Here is a 19,480-nt window from a genome sequence, read left to right on the forward strand (position 1 = left end):
TCCTACAATATACGTTATGGTAACTGATCAACTTACTGCTGTTTTGTCCTTCCACGAATAATTTCTATATTTTCAAAAGGACTGAGATCAGTAAGATTTGCAGGCCAATGCTGAACCAGCAAAAACCCTGAAGAAAAAAAACAAAAAACAAAAAACATTTATCTATACAATAAAAAATATGCAACAAAGTCATTATCTTTTTATCATGACCTTACTTTGTTTTTTATGTTGTGCTTTCTTGTTACAACTGTTAATTAAAACAAGTTTTTGTTTGACTTACCTGTGATTTCTTTAACAGTCTTAAAAACATTCAGTTTAGCTGGGTCCAGTGCAGCAGTGTTTGTGAATTTATCGCTGGAATAGAACATAGCATACCAGAGATATTAGAATCTGATCAGGGGATTCATCTTACACACAGGAGACATGCCTTACAACTCACCCAGCAAAAGTGACAGGTAGGATGGAAACATCACCGTTGATTGTAGTGCAGTCTTTGAAGGAATCAATGTTGGTTGCATTAATAGACAGGGCATCCTTCAGGTTTCCCATGCCTAATCCATTGCAGGCTGAGCATAGGAAAAACAATGTAATAGTATCTGTCAATCTGCTTTCATACAATTTCATATTCAACCCAGGCATTGCAGACAGCATAACATCTTAAAACACTAAAACATCTTCACATTTCATTTCATTTTCTTGTGATTTTAAGGAAATCTTAAGTTGTGTTTTACTTAATAATTCCGTTAAGTTGCCAAGAAATATGTGTATGTACAGTCATTTACAAAATGAATCATTTAAATGTTATTACTTCAAATAGTAATATTTGTTTAAGCTTTCCATAAATGTGATTAGAAAGCTTAAACACAATGTATCCGTGTTTAGCAAATTATACTGTATTTTGACTATCTGCTTCTAGTACAATATAGAACAGATAGACACTAGAGATAAACATGCTTTATTAATTTGCCACCAAAAAAAAAAAAAAAAAAAAAAACTTTAAATGAAGGATTCTATTTAATTGATCTAAAAATGTCAGAAATGTAATATACATTTAAAACACACACAAAAAAAACATTCCCTGAAGTTTGTTATGCTGCCACAAAAAGGAATATACTAAATACTCTGCTAGCACTGTCAAGGTGTAGTTTTTATTAAAGAGTCCTTTTTGAAAGATTTTGGTGGTGGCAGTGAAAGGATCTGACTGTTTAGATCAACTGAAATCCAAACCTGTAGTTTATGGTAATGGAATTTACTGCAACGGAGCAATTTGACTGTTTGGAAAGATTGTGATTGTGGCTACTGTAGAAGAGAGCTCCTATCTAGATATACATTGTCATAGTTATAAAGACAGCAGGCAGACAGACATGAGTATATAAATACCTTTTGGACAGGGCCCTTCACACTTTTTGCATTTTCGCAACCCATTTTCATCCACTTCGTAGGTTTTAGAGCTACAAGTCCTCACACATGAGCCATGGTCTGTTACAACATAGTTATCTGTAAAATAGGAGCACAAGGCTCTAACAGAGAGAAGTACATACAAAATGTAATTGTTTCATTATCTTGAAGTTGAAAGGGAACCCTACGTGGGCAGTTCTTCACACAAGTGGCTCCAAAGTTGTATTTCCCCTTTGGATTAACCTCTAGCTGGTGTGTGTTGGGGTCATACAGCATCAGCTGAGGGCAGGCATCCTTGCAGGTCCCATCATCCTGGAATGCACGGCAGGCCTGTCGGTTGAAAATTAGTAGGGTTTTACGATTCCTTATAATATGGGAACTCAAATACCTGATCACTGTTCACAAACACTGATTAATCTATTAAAAGAAAATGTTAAGATTAAAACCCTTAAATACTGTAGGGCATCTGCATGAGGCTGGGGGTGTATTTCCTCTTCTGCACATACTGGATAAAAGTCATTTTTAGAAGTAATACTAATAATCTGTAAACATTTCAACAAGCAAACACACATGGCACTGTCCTTTAAATATGTTCAATTACTTAGACCTTCACTGAAGGTGACTGATACACAAGGTATTTCCTACCAGGCAGTCAGTTGGCCTGGGTCCTGTACAGCCTGCCGCACAGTGGTCATTGCAGCAGTCACTCGGATTTGAGCCCTTACACCTCCCAGAGCACTGATCAGCACAGATTAGCCTGGTCACTGCAAAACAATATATCATTTACTATAAGATTAATCATTATCTTTTAAAAATATAATTTGTCAGCATTATTTCTTTCTGTGTCACTTACAAGTTTGGCAGTTGTCAGGACCTGGTGCCCAGCATGACCCATTGATGCACTTCGGATCACATTTTTGACCTGAGTTAAAAAACAACACATTTTACTTAATTGAAACAAGTTGGCACAGATGCTGAACAGGGGAAAATTACCAAAAAAACAATGGTACTTCTCTGCAGAGACTTTGAGCACTACTTTTAGCCACAGAGTCTTCACTGAAGTAATAACATTTACTTTAACGCTTTGGGTGTCATTGCTTTTTTAATACCACAACTGGGTTTGTGTCATAGTTGCTTGAAGCTACATCAGTGCCTCTGTGGGTCTGTCATTTTTTTGATGAATCACTTTTACAAGGAGGCAGGATTAGGGAAGCTACACATTTTTCTGTATATAATTTTTCATGATATCAATACATAACAATAATAATAAAGTTTTAAAACTGGTATTGGCCCTCGTGTTTTAGCTGACAGCTTAGTAAACATGTTTTCTTTCATCTATGTTTTGTAATCGTCACTGTTTAAAAGCAACAGCTTTGTTCAAAACTAGTGTTAAATTAGAGTAAACAATGTTCTACAGAGCTATTGCTTTGTTTAGTCTGCTGTAGTTACTTAGAGATTAGTTTCATTTTTCTTTGGTATCAGGGCTTAGATGGGAAACCTTTTATACAAACTCAATCTGGAATATGTAATCCTATTCTCTGTGATTGTTTCATTTTGATTCATAAAGGTAATTTACACAACATAAACTCAACCGTTATCGTAGCTGCAGATACGATAAGGAGGGGTGCTGAGATTACTACTTAAAGACAAGTTTCAGTATTAACAGAGATATATTGTGCTATGTTTATTGTGACACTCACAATGTGGCTTGTTATTCACTGAGGGAAGAACCATTTCAGGGCTTGCTTTGAAGTCTACAATATCATTCCACTGGATGGTATCCAGGTTACAAAGCAACACGTTGTTGGTGAATTTCACTCCTCCTTTGAGAATCTCTAAAGAGTAAAATAAGAGAACGATAGATAAGCATCATGACAATCAATGCAACATTTGGTTAAATGGTACCACTGCAGCCTTCTCCAGCAGGTGTCACTGTTAGCATATGCAAATACATTTAGGCAAAGGGGCATGTGCTTCCAATAGTCATTCCAGTAAACCGGCTGAACAACAGAATTCTAGCCAAACTCTCAGAAGAAAGAAGGAGGAAATTATTAAGGAATGGGCATGCATCTCTGTAGAACAATTTTAACACTTAGTACTATACATTTACAGTATGAATGGCCAAGTAAATGAAGTCACACACTCACCTGTTAGGCTTCTTAAGGGCAGTTCTGTCACCCCCACAGTAGAATTTTTATCATAGTTAGACAAAACTGCCAGAGCATATTTGTTTTCATAGAGTGTGTGACCTCTGATTATCTGCAGGTTTTCCAGGGGGAGTTTTGCTATATTGTTGAGTGCGATCAGCACATATCCACCAACCTCTTGGATAGTCTGTGGAGACAGGCAAGGAATACTTTCTTTAGAGCTCTTTTTGTTCATCCATATAACACATTTACATTTTTTTTAAATATATTTCACAATCATTGTTGCCTTCTAGCCAGAACTGTAGCTAGCACTGCCATAGCCTTAAGTTTTCACCCCTTGTCTCTGATTTGCCGCTGTACTATGCCAGTGGTGTGGGCACTTTTTAAATGCCAGCCCCCCTTTTTTTTAGCATACATTTTGATGCACCCACACACACACACACACACACACACACACACACACACACACACACATATTAAAATGTTAGGCCTTAACTTTATATTTTAACAGGTGGTTTTTTTTTTTCCCAATTTCATGTACATCACATATTTTTTCTTAACCACAAAAAGTCCAGCTTTAGCTAAACGTAAGCGTATCACAAAGTCAACATTTAAAATCAGTTTTTACACTTAGCAAGTGAACATCTAGCTGACATGTTAAATCTGGGTTTCTAACAAATAAATCTGTGAATTTAAATATTTTTTTTACACTTGGCAAGTCAACATTTAGCAAACATTTCTAACAAATACATCTATTATTATTATTTTTTTTAATTGGTGATTCACAAAGATAAATCTGAAAAAAAAACATTATCCTTCAGCAATTAAATCTAAAAAAATAAATCTGTGTTTTCACCAATTTTTTTTCTTCATTTTGTCAGCTAAATCTGAAGCGAATAACGTGAATACAGCACGAGTACATAAAAAAAAAAAAAAAAAAAAAAAAAACGACTACTGTAGCTGGTCATCCTTTTATGGAGATGAAATAAAATAAATAAAACAGAGAAATAGAGTATGGGTACACCAAACACAGAAAAAAAGGAAACAGTTCGGGGAATGCAACCGGCTTGTGAGCTAATGTAATTATTATTATTAGTCAAGATTATTAAAACAAAGAAGCATAATTTATTGATATACAAGACCAGTGTATGGAGCTCCCTGTCACTTTAACTATAATTAAGATTAAATAAAGAGAGATTTCCAATTGTTCTGCTATTTATTGTCATGTGGCATCCTTCCACGCTGGCATCATAAAGAAAATTAGATTTTTCAACTTTAATAATTAAATTCTCATTGATGTCCATTTTATATGTTGTAATCTCTGCATGAGCAATACAGCGACAGTCTGACAGCCACTACCTTTGACCTTATTTCTGACTGGTCCACTGTGACGCTATTTCTGTATTTGCTTATTTCAATTAGTTTTCAATTAACTAATTAGCTGTCATTTATGTATTTATTTAAAATGTTCTATCCTTTTAAATATATGTTCTATCCTTTTAAATATATACAGCACCACTGCTTTATGCATCCAGGGCAGGTTAATCACAAATTGTGTGTCAGTCAGTTTGATTGCCTCTTTCAGGGGCAGCAAAGCATAAACACAGGAAACAGGAAGAAGAAGAATGCAAGCGACACAGGGAGGCATTAGAAATATTTTTACAAATTAGTGCTGAAAGCCCCATGCCGCCGAATACCTGGAGAAAGAGCATTTTCTTTACAAAGAGTGTCAAAAACCAGCTCCAATCAACAGTAAAGAAAAGCTCACTGCCTTTGCTGTATTGGCAATTGAGAAAAGAAGTAAGCCACGTTAAACTACACTTGACTTAAGGTTGCCAATTGTCCATTAAGACCAGTCAGTAAAAAAAAACACACATTTTAACACCAAAATGTAAATAAATAAAAAAAATGACGTATACCTACACCTTTTGTGATGGCAGAGAAAACTATCAAAAGAAGAATACCAGTTGAAAATAATGTGCTGGAATCAGTATTTGTGTTCTTCAACCAAGTAAGTAAACAAAGCACAGCGAGCTCGGGAGACATCGTCCAACTTGCAATGCTTTTTTTATTACTGGATATATGCTGGATAGCCTAGATGGAATTTATGCAGTAATTCATAAATTTAATGGCAGAAAATTGTGCTCTTGTCTACAACTTGCATACAGCCCTGTTTTGCAACAATTGCCAAGTTTGCCATTAATATGTTGGCTTTGCCACACATTAATGCAGAATTAGAACAAGTTGTATTCTCAGGTGAACCTTGTAAAAACAGACATTCTGAATGGAATTCTGACTATCAATACTGCTGTTAAAAACAGCACCCGCTTCAGACCAACAATCCAGCCTGCAAATGTGTCCATGTATGACCAGAAGAAGTAAATAAGACCTACAGAAATGCAAGTACACAAAACTAGTCTATTTTCTAATGTATTTTATTTGTTGTTTCAATTTTTTTAAATTTTTTAAAACTTTTTAAAAAAAGTGTCAGTAAAAAATAAAAAAAAAGGCCACTGTAAATCTGTATGTCAGTAAAAACAAAATGACATGGTTGTTAACCCTGATTTAACTACATAACAATGTGAAGGTTTGTTTCTTTTTTTAATATATATATTTTTTGTGGACTATGGAGGACCTACAGTTAGTGGACAAAAGTTTAAGCGCCCTCCTATATAGAAGTACCATGTTTTTTTTAAACGTGGATAACAATCAACATGTATTTTGTATTTTTATTCAGTAAATCAGGAAAGGTGATGATCAAGCTCTGTTTGATTATCATTCATGTTTATTGTATTTGCCAGATTTACCAAAATCTTTTCAACTAATTACAATTTGCTAGATTTTTTGTTTAGTTAATATAAAAATTTACAAACAACGTGTAAGGTTAATTAAAGGACACAAAGTGGTGCCTACATTGGCTGGGTTTCCACGCAGTTTAGGAACTCCAAATTCTCTCTCCACTGTCATCATTTATGTGGAGTAGCACACACATACCACGGCCATTCCTCACACTAGGAAGGGCGTGTCTAAAACATTATACAACTTTAAAGGGTGGTTAAATCACCTTCTCATGCTAAAAGACATACCTTATGCTCACAAGACTTCAGCAGTGAAAATCCTGTTTGTGACGTAACCTGGCGCAAGTTTCTACTATAAAAAATGCTGTGAGCTCTGCTGGAAGTAGGGTTTGAAGACCTCTTCATTCTGTATTTTTTTATAGGACACCATTTATTCAATGTTTTTGAAAATATTGCCATTTCACTCAAAATGATACAGCTTTATAATTTAGTTGTTTTATAAGCAAGGTTATAAAAAAAAAAAAAAATAATACTGAAGCTACTACAAACAAAAAAATGCATCGCTTTGCAATAAATAGATAAAAAACCGAAGCCCTTTGCAAAGCACAAATATTTTTTCATACTTTACACTTTTGTAATTTTCGTGTTTGGCGATAGGATAGCTGATTTCTTTAAGCTTAGACTTTTCTGTCCCTTAGCAATAAGATGCAAAACCCTGTACACTAGCATAAGTAGCATCTATCAAGGGTACCTACCAAGGACAAAGGTCACATTTGTACCCAAAATGTATTAAATTAGCATAGCTGGGAATTCACTGCCAGTGGCTGTATTATTGCTGCAGGCTATTGATACCACTGGGCTTGAGTTAGAGATGAAGTAAAATCTCTTAAACCTAATAGTAGCAGGACAGAAGACCTGCACATGGGGAATATGTAGTTTATTGTATATTTTGGGTTAATTGTTGTAAATAAATTGATTTAATTGTTTACCTGTCTGCATGGAGCAGCACCTGAAAGCAATCAGCTGTTCCAGCAGGCAGGTGGGCATGTCTCAGCGGAACATCAGTATAAAAACATCGATCACTAGGTTCGGGGCTGCTGCAAGGCCTGCCGTTTATTGTATTGTGTTTTATTTTTAGTGATTTTACAGTCTTGTACCGTCCTCTTGTAGAGTCACATGACACTATTGTTAGTTTTTTTTGTTTTGTGTGTTAATAAATACTGAATGCCATGCTGGAGTGTTTCACTGCACTTCTGTGTCTCCGTGCCTCCATTCCGGCTCTCACGTGCCTATCTGCCTGCTTCAGTGCGGGAACAACACACAACAATGCCACGTAATTCATTGAGCAAGATTTGTTTTAGAAGGAAAACATGAAAAAGAAAAAAAGTGGGTGGTTCCAGGAATTTGTTCAGACAGACAAATACAGGGCTTAACATTAGACTGCTGCAAAACTTACGAAATATAACAAAGTTTTGGGATGTCCCAGGTGGATTAGCATCTACTGAGAAATTTGTTAAACTACCAGTATACTGGATCACAAACAACAAAAATAAATGAATAATAATAAATAATAATAATAATAATAATAATAATAATAATAATAATAATAATAATAATAATAATAATAATAATACAAAATAAATATCTAAATCTAAATTTTTGTAAAAAACATAAACCTACAGTTTAAAAACCTACACGAAACCCATTGTTTAGTATAAAGATCTTAGTAAATTACGCTTATGGTGTCAGAATATAAGATTAGCCTGGGTATAGAACAGAAAGCTACGGTATACAATGGCATAGGTGGTTTTAATTGTTCAGAAACTTTCATTGCAAACTGTTGCTTACCTTTAAGAAAGACAGATCACGGTTTTCTTCTACATAGGTAATCTCCAGATTCTCCAGTACTACTGTACAGTTTCTGTACATCCTTACAATATTGTTGTAATGGTCTTCATGAGTTCCCAAACGAGTCAATCTGTTGCTGATCCCCTGACACACTGTCAAAAAAAGAACAATACATTCAGTCAGAAAAAAACCTAAGAAAGGTAGTAGCATGAGATTTCATCTTCATGCACATGTATAAATATACAACGTTATAATACGTGCCTAAAAGGGGAATTTAAAAGAGTCACTCCACTAGTACATATTTATCACCTACTCCACCAATTCTGTATGATTGAGTGAATGATATTAATAGAATACACATAAACATACTATTTTAATAATAAGTAGGTGGCACTGCTTTTGCAGTGACAGGATTAGAAAACACAGACCATTCTAAATCAGCACTTCTTTTAAGCTTTTATGTTTTGGAAGTTAGGGGTGTGTCTTTCCATTAAGGACAAGTATACTACACAAAAATGTCTGTCAGTGTATTTGTTTTGGCAGAGTTATCTATAAATCAGGGTATAAAAGACTCACTCTAACCATATCTAAAAAGCATGCAAAATCATCAGGAACATTTGCATGAACAATCACTTCACAGCCATTTGCACATGTTCACACAGCCAGACATACACAAGGAAAACACAGCATTCCTAACGTTCAATGACTAAGTGAAGAGTATATGTCTGCCAGTCTACTAATACTTACTCATAAATGTAATGACCTAGAATTCCAGGATCTTAACTTGGGTCAGCTGCATTGCACTGTACACTTAGCTTTACCATCTTACTAACTGTAGAAATTGATCACATTTTCCTTAAAACTATCAAGGTCACACAGTTCTGAGAGTCAGGCCAAGATAGATATTCAAGCACTGTTTAGTCTAAGTTCAATCAAAAGGAGATGGGAATCCATACTAAAGCAAAACCCTGCTGACTGTCTGCTATTTAGATCTCTTTCCCAAACTGATAATGCCAATGGTGAAGTGCAGAGGCTTAATTTACCATTTAACCAAACATCATTGCTTAGCTTATGTCTTTTACTGGGCTCCAAGTTGAAAAACAAGTAAGTTAACTTGCTGAACCCTTTTACCAAATTAACTTCTCAAATAATTAAAAAAAAACTTATTTACACATTTTTCTTTTTTTTAATACCTACAGTTACTTAAAAGAATATGAAGGGAGTAGAGTAACAATTGGGAGAATATATAGACAGTACACAAATAATTCAGAATCTTCAGAGTCCTCACCATGCACAGGAGGCACTAGAAGATACCCACATTTGATAATGGCATTTGATACACTAGGATATAATCTAGCCCCCAAATGTTGCCAAATGCTATTTATAATTTAACTCTTTACAGAAGCTTCAGAAAAGCCAAAATTCTGTCCAGAAAATAAAGGTTATTTATAGAAAAGGCCTCTTGGGGCCTCCCAAATGCACAAAAATGCTGACTTTTAGCTCTACTGGGTTGTAAAACCTAAAAGCAAAAAAACAAAACAAAACAAAACAAAAAAAAAACCCATAGAAAACAGGTCCAGAAAAATAGGTTGTTAAAACTAGAAGTGTAAGCATTTACTTATCGAAGTGTAACAATAATAAAAAAGGGCTTAATGTCACTAATAGGACTATCTGAGCACTTGTTAAACCATTGCATATCTTTTTGACTACTTCCAGTAAATTAAATTGTATCATATTGGGGGAATAGAGGGGATTCAGGGTAAAACGCACAGTGAGAACTGATACAATAGAACATGGTATGCACCCTAGTACTGTACTTCAACTCTATGTACTTCAGCTCTATAACTGCATGTGCAAACAAGTCTGGTTCTTTTGTTTTGTGGTTAACATGTTTGAATAGCAAGTGCTAGGTAACGAGTGACTTTAACAAAAACATTAAGGGCTATAAATGAAATGACTAATACTCGCCACGGTTCAAATACCTGGCGCTACAGGCTTCGGCTGCCCTCGGCTAGCCGCCGAAATCAAAAGAACATTTCCGTGCTTTTTTCCAAACCTAGCCAACCTTGGAAATTCTTGCTGTTTGTCAAAGGACACTACTGGGGGTCTGTGGGATCATACTGTGTTTTGTTTTAAAGAAACTGTTGGTAACACTGCGTTTAGAACAAATCAGTCCGAGCAATGGATGCTGAAATTGAAAGAACGTTCATTGCTATTTTTATTATGTCACTACATACAATTTTTCTTTTAGCTTTCAGTTTGTGTGTTCACTTTTATAAATAAAGGCTTCAAACTGTAACGTAAAACAAAAATACATAGTATATGTACTACAATACATAGTAAAGAAATGCCTTAATAACCTATGCAGCTACTGGTGTGTAGGAAAAAAAAAAAAGCTTTTTCCATGTTTCATCACAACAAAGAGCTAAATACCTCCTGGCTACATGATGGCACACTTCCTTTGTAGCCAGTTTGACTACATTGAGTATGAGCTACAAAATCTGACTAGATAGCTGCTCAGAAACACCTTGTTATGCTATGCCAGGAGTGCCAGGCAGTTGAAATGGGGTAACTGTTAGGTAACCTCGTCACTGTTCTACTACAAACCAACCCCACAGACTTGGATAAATCAGATATACCAAGGTCTGAACATTTAAATGAGTGAGATTTGAAAATTAGGAGATGAATTTGAAATATATTTAAATGCACAGGCATTTCCTTTCTTTTAGGAGTGAGATTGATACTGAAATGTCCTTAAATGAGTGATGCACATTCCAAATGCATGAGAATGGGCATGTTTTAAAAGTAGTAAAAGGGGGAAATATTTGCTTTAATAAAAGTAGCTGCTGCACACACTGGGATGGGTGCAGTGTTGAGTGCCTGCTACTGCTAAACAAACTACAAATCATCCAATGAATGTCCTGTACAGGCTGAACATAAGAAACTAGCCAATTCCAAGTAATTAATACTAACTAGTGACGTTACAAGGCTTGATATTGAAATATGTGTTTTAATTGTATAATGAAAATAATACGCAGTTCCTTCCCTGCTGATTTCCCCAAAGCATGTATCTTTTATAGACTTACAATAAACAGATGTGCAGAAAGGGGTTAAAATCTATTTCCTTTTTACCAATTAGCATTAGAAATATTATCACTGGGTCCCATTTTCTTCTATTGATGATTTTTATAATTCTTTTATTGTATTTTATATTTATATTTTATGAGTAAGTCCAAAAACCAGGAATTGTGCAAAACCTTCTTACACATGATGAATATGTTAAAAAAGCGTGCACATCCATAACTGGAATATGTTTAATAATTCATATAGAATTGTTTTTAGAATTGTTGAAAACCCAGTTCCACTTTGGGAACACCATTGCACAGCTAGCAGCCAGTGTTAAAACTCAACAACCTGTCTGAGACTGCATTGGAAGGCAAGGTTGTTGAATTATTTGAGTACTAGCTAATTGTTAACTGTAGTTGGTCGACAGGTTTCAAGAAACTACCAGACTCACCCTTTCAAATGTAATGTAGCTGGCAGGAGTTTAAACTATGCAGCTGAATCTTAAAAAAACAGCATGTAAGCATGTCAGAACAACCTCCTACCGCTACCAGTGAATCTCTGCTGTTGCCAGTGGTTTGGCAACAACAGTTTTCCTTCCTGTTTATAGGGCTGGATTTGATTTTGTGGTGTAAGAATACCAGAGAACAATGATCCATTTAAATTCTGTCATGTTTAGCTTCTTCAATAAATCTGGCAAATTTTCAGCACCCCTGTAACAGTTTACAATTGTATATATGAATAAGCTTTGTGCTGTTTACCATGCTTTAAGCTACATGTAGGTCTACAATGCACTGATTAAAATCCAGTATATATAGGATATAATTTATTTAAAGTGATTAAAAAATATTACGCACAATATTACATGCTCTACAAAGTTGCTGTAAGTTACGAAGTCACTGAGTATTTGTTTTACAATATGGCGTGCAATTGCAAGCTTACAAGAATGCATTGAGGGAGTGTAGACAGCAGTAAAAGAAACCAGATAAAGTAATTTACATATTGCATATGTCTTTCAAGTTAGATCAGGTTGGACAGGTTTCAATGGATCAGAATGATGTCAAGCTGTGATATCACCAGTGATCAATGTGCAGTTTCATGGTAACTGGCTGTAAGCTACATCATTTACCAACTGATCATTACAACCCTAAAAGTTTAACCTTACCAATGCTTTCTAATGTTAGCCATTTCATTTTGTGTCTTAACTTTCCACCATTAAAAGACCATTATAGAACACACTATCTGGTACAGAATTTCAGTTACAGAGAATTAAAATAGTAATGATTAACATTTTAAAAACCGTACCAACAGAAAAAAGGGGAAACAACGATTTTGATTTTATAATATAAACACCAAGATTTTGTAATGAGTTAACAATTAGCAACTAATACTATGCAGATCATACCAAAATAAATAAATAAATAAATAAAGTGAAAATGGTAAACCAAATTGACATGTGAGCCTCTAAAACACATTCATATTTTGAAGGAGCTTGAAAATGTGTGTGAAATTGATTTCTTGGATTAAAAAACACTCAGTCCTTCAGAAAAGGTTATGTCAAGCATACCAATGCCAATGGGAAAATACTTAACTTATTTTGCTAAAGAATGAAAACACCTCCAATCTTAGGCAATCTTCATTTGGTAACTGATGATGCACTATAATAGTGACAACATTCCAATTAGATAATTTGTTTCTGGCTTAACAGTAGATAGTCTGCAATTTAATGGACCAGCAATATATTTTCAATACTACTACTGAAGTACTACACCTGAAGTAGGATTGGGAGGTCTACTGAAGTAAAACACTTGTGTTAAACCCCTGGGGCCATGTCAGTTATACACATTTTCATAGAAAGTTTATCAGCAGTATGCACAAATTCATACAACCACCTGGTAGATTTGGTTTGACCAACTTGATTGAATGCAACCCTCTCAGTATCAAATAAATATCAGTGTAATCCTTCAAAATCCTTCAAGACAATGTGACATTTCGAAATCTAACATAAAATACTGTACCATTTGAAACATACACATGTATCTGTTCAGTGTAATGACAGCAGTATCTAACCTCGTCAGTACTCTGTTCCCTGTTAATGTATGTATAAATACCCCACTAGTCCAGCTGTCAGCACTTCCTAAGATACATACATCAGCCTAACTTCTCTGTTTGTTGTTAACTAATAATAATAATAATACTCTTTATTTTTACATAGCACCTTTTGTAGTGGACCACCGTCACAAAGCACATTACAAGATACAAGACTAGAGTGTGTGAACTATGCATCAGCTGCAGAGTCACTCACAACAACATCTCACCCAAATGGGGGGAAAGCACAAGGAGGCTCAAAGTGACTTGCTGAGAGTCACACAAGGAGTCAGTGGCTGAGCTGGGATTTGAACCAAGTACCTCCTGGTGAAAAGCCCAGTTCTTTAACCACTGGACCTCACAGCCTGACAATAAAATAACAACAATAAAATGCTCTATTTCTATAGACCCAACGTAACACAAAATGAGTTGCAGCTTGATATGGTCCTGACCCTCACTGTCCACATAAAACCATTTCACTCACAAACATCACTCACTGTAAGTCACATACCGTATAGAATGGTCTCTGGCTCTCAACTACAATGTTGGAATAAGGGAGCACTGTAAAAAAACATCCTTTACATACTTTTGTTAAAATAATCTCTTATGCCCATATCATTGATTGTAAGTTAAGCCCTCACCAAAAAAAAAAAAAAAAAAAAACAGAAATAAAGGGCGTTGGCAGAGTGGAAGTGACAAAAGGAGAACCATATGTGAATCATGTGGAGAGCCACATGGTTATTAAAATGGGATTCCACTCAATCTGCCTGTCATTCTCAATAGAATCCCTGCTGACAAAATCAATTAATACAATAGCTCATGTTTATTATGTCCCAAGACAAGCAGTCATACAACACTGAAAGCAATACAACCTAACACTGTGCAGCACACCTGAGCACAGTTGGCAACACAAAATAGTTTCAGCCTTGTCAGCAAAACATAAATTATCAGTTTATCTTTGTGATCCAGCAAATTATTTATTTATTTATTTTTACTATTTATGTATTTGTTTGACAGGTACAACGTACAATTTTTAGCATTCATGACATGTCATAAGATATATTGCATCTAGATTTAATTATGAGCTAATTTTCATTGCCTGGGCAGGTGTAGAGAAAGGAAGAAAATAAATAAACAAACACAAAACAGAAAAATAAAATAATACAAACAGTACTTGTCAATAACGAGGTAATATAACACATTCAATTTTTTATCTGAATATTAATATTACATATTAATATTAATCTTTTCTTTTAACCCCAACATGCCAGACTGCTCTAATGTCAGCCCCTCACCACCAATGATGCAATCTCTCTTCCAGGATGTCTCACAGCAATAATAAGCCGTGGGGCAATCAAATCAGTCTTTCTGAGCCTTGTCATTAAATAAGGCTAGGCACTAGGAACAAAGAAATGTGTATCTATACATTCCAATTTTGATGATACACTTCAAAAATACAGGAAACAGGTCTATCACCATGTAATAGGACAAGATCGAGAGGATTACTTGACTGTACGTACCACTTTTATTTATTTATGTTTGTTTTTTTCTTCACAATGGTGGCCACATTTTCTGCATCACCCTATCATTTTTACGTTTACTGCTTTATAACCATATAGTTAGTTTTTCTATAGACTTTCTCTTGCTGTTATTGTTGTTGTTAATTTGCTATTTATGGTTTTATTGAATTCAAACATTTATTTGATATTCTCCTTCATAATGCAAAATTACTGAAAGTCAGGAAATATACAGAACATTGGTTATATGCCAAAAATGAAATCTATTTATACAATAAAAATTGTAAAAACCTGTTGGCACATTTAATAAATAAATTACCAGATGTATACAATAGTTCAAAAGTAAACAATAGTTACAACAACTGTTTCGCAGGACAAAACAAGAGAAAGAAATATAACAAGTGATATATAATGACTAATATAACTAGCTGCTTTTTTATGAAGTAATAAGTAAATACATTGTATTATTTTTTTCTGAAGGAACCAGTAATGAGTAATGAGTTGCTTTTTTTCAGTAGCGTGCCCAACTGATTATAGTATCCTCACATACTGTACAGTAGTGTTCAACAAACACCAGTACATTATTAATTTATTATCATCCAGGATATGTTCCTGGTATCTGGGATTAAAGCGATAATACAGTAGGCACTCTTAAGTAAATTAAAGTGAAAATACATAAAAGTAACCCCTTTCCAAAAAAGAAGTCCTAACCTTCTCTATTGTTCAGCTCTCAAAGATTCACATGACAGACACATCAAATTCTCTGGTGCCATTTTCTCCATGTGTGCAGTCTCTGTGGTGATGCCCAGTCCCTTTCCATCTGCCCACTTCATCACGAATCAACCCTCATCACATCTACTCCCATCAACATCCCTGTTCTATCCATGGCTCTCCAAAATCATCCTGACCACAATTCTGTTTCCACAATTAACCCTTTGAGTAGTGAGTTCTAAAATGCACTGCCGGTTTTAATGGAGTTTTTTTCACATTTTTTTTTCCTGTCTTCTGCATGCACTTGATTATTACAAGTACAGCGTACAAACAAGCTGAAAGCTATATGTTTGAATGTATGTAATGAACACTGACAAAATACGTAAATAAATAACACAAATATAGATTTTTTATTTAGTCATAAGGAAAGGTTTTGACTAAAAAATAACGTGTAGGCAATAAACAATGAAAAACAGGGTGGAACAACCACAAAATCACGGATGTCATTCTATCTTTTCTCATTCATGCAAAAGACAAGCAGCACCTTTCCCTGGGAACTCTCAAATATGATATAGTTGGCATTCAACACCACTGTCCCTGCTGTTCGCCTTCTACTTAAGGGGATGACGAACAGTGCCCCTCATCTTCTTTCTTTCCGTCTCCCCATCACCACTGATATTCTCTTGCATCCAATCTCAATCCTCCGATGAGGCGGTTTTTCTCCTTTTGATGACATAATCATGGAATCTCTTTGTCTTTCTGCCTTCCTTGGAATTTCTCCGCTGTTCCGAATTCGTTGTCCCCTCTCCTTTCAGTTTTCTACCGCTGGGCCTTCATTCCTGCCACCTCTCTCTAGTCCCTGATTCACTCAATCTCCTCTTTCTCCTCTTAGGGCCAATTGGTGCACCTCTGTAAGCTCAACTCTCCTCTTTGTCCTTATTCCTCTCTATCCTGCTATCTTTCCTGCCACAACTCCTCCAACTCTTCTGATCATCTGTTCATCAATGCTAGCCGTGATATCATAACAAAAAATTGTTTTTCTATTCATCTTTCCTCTCATTTCTGAAGCTAGTCTGTCTTCTCAATTCTATTCCTCTCATTCCTTTCATATAGGTGCGGCAACCTAAGCAGCGAAAGTTAATGTTAACAAAAACATTCCTTATCAAAAAAAGAAATAAATTAATGAGGTGCTGATCTTCCACCACCATGGAATCTTACATTTGTGCTTCTCTTCCTGATATTTATTCAGCCCAAAAGAATATTGGTAGTATGCCCTCCATGGAAACCAGAGGTTTCCTCCCAATCAAAGGAGGGTTTTCCTCTCTGCTGAGAGGGTGAGATTATTTCTTAATAATTAAATAAAAATAAAAATAAAATCCTCTAGTATTGCTTGCCATTAATGAGCCTGTGTTTCTTTATTAACCCTTATTTATATTTTGCTTTGGCGGCGCAGATTTGGGGGTAAGTGATGACCACTTCCCAATCTTAGACCCAGCCAAGCTGACCTCAACCTCCGAGAGGATGGTTCTCCGAGAGCAAGAGGGGACCCCCGGCCAAATCTACCTTGACAATCTCTCTATCATTCCAGGTTCCCCCTGGGGGCTGCATACATGCTGCCCAGCCTTGGAGGCCGATCGGTTCGGTCTCATAGGGCGGTATCTCCTGAGCCAGGGGGCAACTGTGCATTTTTCTCAAATCTCAATTTTTATATCACTTGTTCCCATTGGGACCAGCATACATGCTTTCCCTGAGTCAGGGGGAAACCCTGTATTATTTACTAACAACTTGCTTTCATCTATGCCATTGTTCTCTCTGGTCCCATTAACATGTTAATTTACTTTTTTTTCAAAATTCCTAGTTTTCTCAAATGCATCCTCTATCCTTCTCTTGATTGTCCCCTTGGGGGAAATAACACTTGCTTCTCAGCCTTGGGGGCTGACTGGTTTGGTCTCACCGCCATGAGCTAAGAGGAAAGCATGTCATTTTCCTAAAGTCACAAGCACTTTGTTTCTATTTCAAGTCCCAGGGCTTACTCCTCGCAGCCCTTGCTCCTGTTCCATGAATACAGCATGCATCATAAGAACATACCAGTAATCAAACATACATTGCATTAAAAAGGGTGTTTACAACAACTTTAACATTTTAGAATAAAATTACAGAAGCATTCTGATTTAACTTAGTTAATAGTGGCCATCTGGGTTTACAGCAGATGTAATAACAAGGGTAGTTAAATGTCCTTATTTGTTAAATGTTCTAATAAGATTCCCTCAGAGTACAAAAGGGATTCCTTCGTGTGCTGTGCTGAAGTTGTGCCAGCATGCTATAGCTACTAGTAATTAAATTGTTTATTTATTTTTTAAACAACGTATATTAATATGTGCATTTTTTGTTGCTCATCATTGGGACTCACAGAATAGCGACACTGTAACATGAACTTCAATTAAAAAAAAAAAAAAGTGTCTACTAAAAGATGCAAAAATTTTAATTTAAAATCAATACAGTTTCAAAAAAAGACTATAACTAATAATAAGAGAAGTATTTTGAATTAGAGTGTTATTCAGCAGTGGGATTTGATGCTATGATCTTAAGGACCATAAGCTAAGGGTTTACCGAGTGATCTAAATAGAGAGGCGCTGAGAGTTCTGTCATTTATCAGCCACAGTCTGAAGGTATGTATATTGGATTTGTAATTTGTATATATACAATGTACATTAAAAACAGATTAAACTGTTTTGAGATTCTTTAGAGAAAGATTTGGAAATTGGTAACAATGTACATTTGATAATGGTGGGAAAGCACTGATGTGGCTCTGTGTCTTTTCACCTCGTAGTCAGTTTTGTTTTTAACTGAGCTTCATTTGCCCTTTTGTTATTTGTTTTGATGTAGTGCGATAAGCAATTCTTAACACAAGATTTACAATGGATTAAAGAAGATAATGCAGTGTATTTCTGTCTCAGTAAGATGGCAATGCTTCAATTTGTCCCCTGAATTTGATGCATTTTTGTGGTGTATTTCCATAAAATAGTAATTCGATGAACACTTTATTAAAAGAAAAACAAGTAAACTCCAAGTAGTACGGAAACTTACTGCAAGGCAGCAATTTTATCTAACTCACCCTCTGACATAATCCCGTGTTCCTATATGTAAAATGTTCAGTAGATTGCACTATACTCCTTATTTTTAGGTAAAAGGTTAAAACACAACAATTTAAAAAATCTAGACAACTATAGTAAGATGACGGTATGGTGAAAAAGAAAAAGAACATTCTATTCTGGGTGCCAGAAGCTGTTGCAAATGTAGCCATTGTGAAATGTATTGCAGTTATGTACATGCAAACATGTTTCAGATCCAATTAAAACAAAGAACAAAGAGCTACTGGCATTTAACCCTTTAGCCCATGCACATCAGGTCCAATTTATTTTCACATGCGCTGCTTATTTTACACGAACTGTTTAAAAGTAATTTTATTCAAAGTAAAACCGGTTTAAAAAGCACTGCATATCAACAGGACACTCAGTACTGCGTCTCCAGCCCCGCCCCACCCTTGTTCGCTGTATTTATCACATACCACTTCACAGTCGTGCATACTGACAAATCATTTCCTGATCACTCGTTGTATCACCAAACTCCTCAATAATGCAATATAAGTCATTATTTTATTACTATAACATCTCAAAAAGCTCTGCAAATATCTGTGATATTCTTTGAGTGCTGGATGCGGAAGATCCGCATGATTAATCATGATTGTAGCAGCAGTTTTTAAGTATTTTGTAAATATTTTGTCTAACAGTTAAAAAGTACAATGCTTATGGGGCTGCCGGGACATGTTTTCAAAAGATATCGGCACAGACATTATACCTTGTGTGTGTGTGTGTGTGTGTGTGTGTGTGTGTGTGTGTGTGTTTGTGTT

The 19,480-nt window shown here is 35.5% G+C and overlaps 1 protein-coding gene across 2 annotated transcripts in view; it reads right to left on the reverse strand.

The window, feature by feature from the left end:
- The window catches only part of LOC121313118 (epidermal growth factor receptor-like), a 151,451-nt gene that overhangs the window by 54,268 nt on the left and 77,703 nt on the right, over positions 1-19,480 (reverse strand). For both annotated transcript variants that reach the window (XM_041245301.1, XM_041245300.1), the window contains exons 2-11: positions 8,192-8,343; positions 3,546-3,732; positions 3,099-3,233; positions 2,252-2,320; positions 2,044-2,162; positions 1,587-1,728; positions 1,381-1,497; positions 440-566; positions 281-354; positions 37-127 (exon numbers count right to left, since the gene is read on the reverse strand). In XM_041245301.1, the coding sequence (XP_041101235.1) occupies positions 37-127; positions 281-354; positions 440-566; positions 1,381-1,497; positions 1,587-1,728; positions 2,044-2,162; positions 2,252-2,320; positions 3,099-3,233; positions 3,546-3,732; positions 8,192-8,343 (1,213 nt within the window). The remainder of the gene's footprint in view (positions 1-36; positions 128-280; positions 355-439; positions 567-1,380; positions 1,498-1,586; positions 1,729-2,043; positions 2,163-2,251; positions 2,321-3,098; positions 3,234-3,545; positions 3,733-8,191; positions 8,344-19,480) is intronic.

Source organism: Polyodon spathula, chromosome 3 (genome assembly GCF_017654505.1).
Source record: "Polyodon spathula isolate WHYD16114869_AA chromosome 3, ASM1765450v1, whole genome shotgun sequence".
NCBI classification, from domain to species: Eukaryota; Metazoa; Chordata; class Actinopteri; order Acipenseriformes; family Polyodontidae; genus Polyodon; species Polyodon spathula.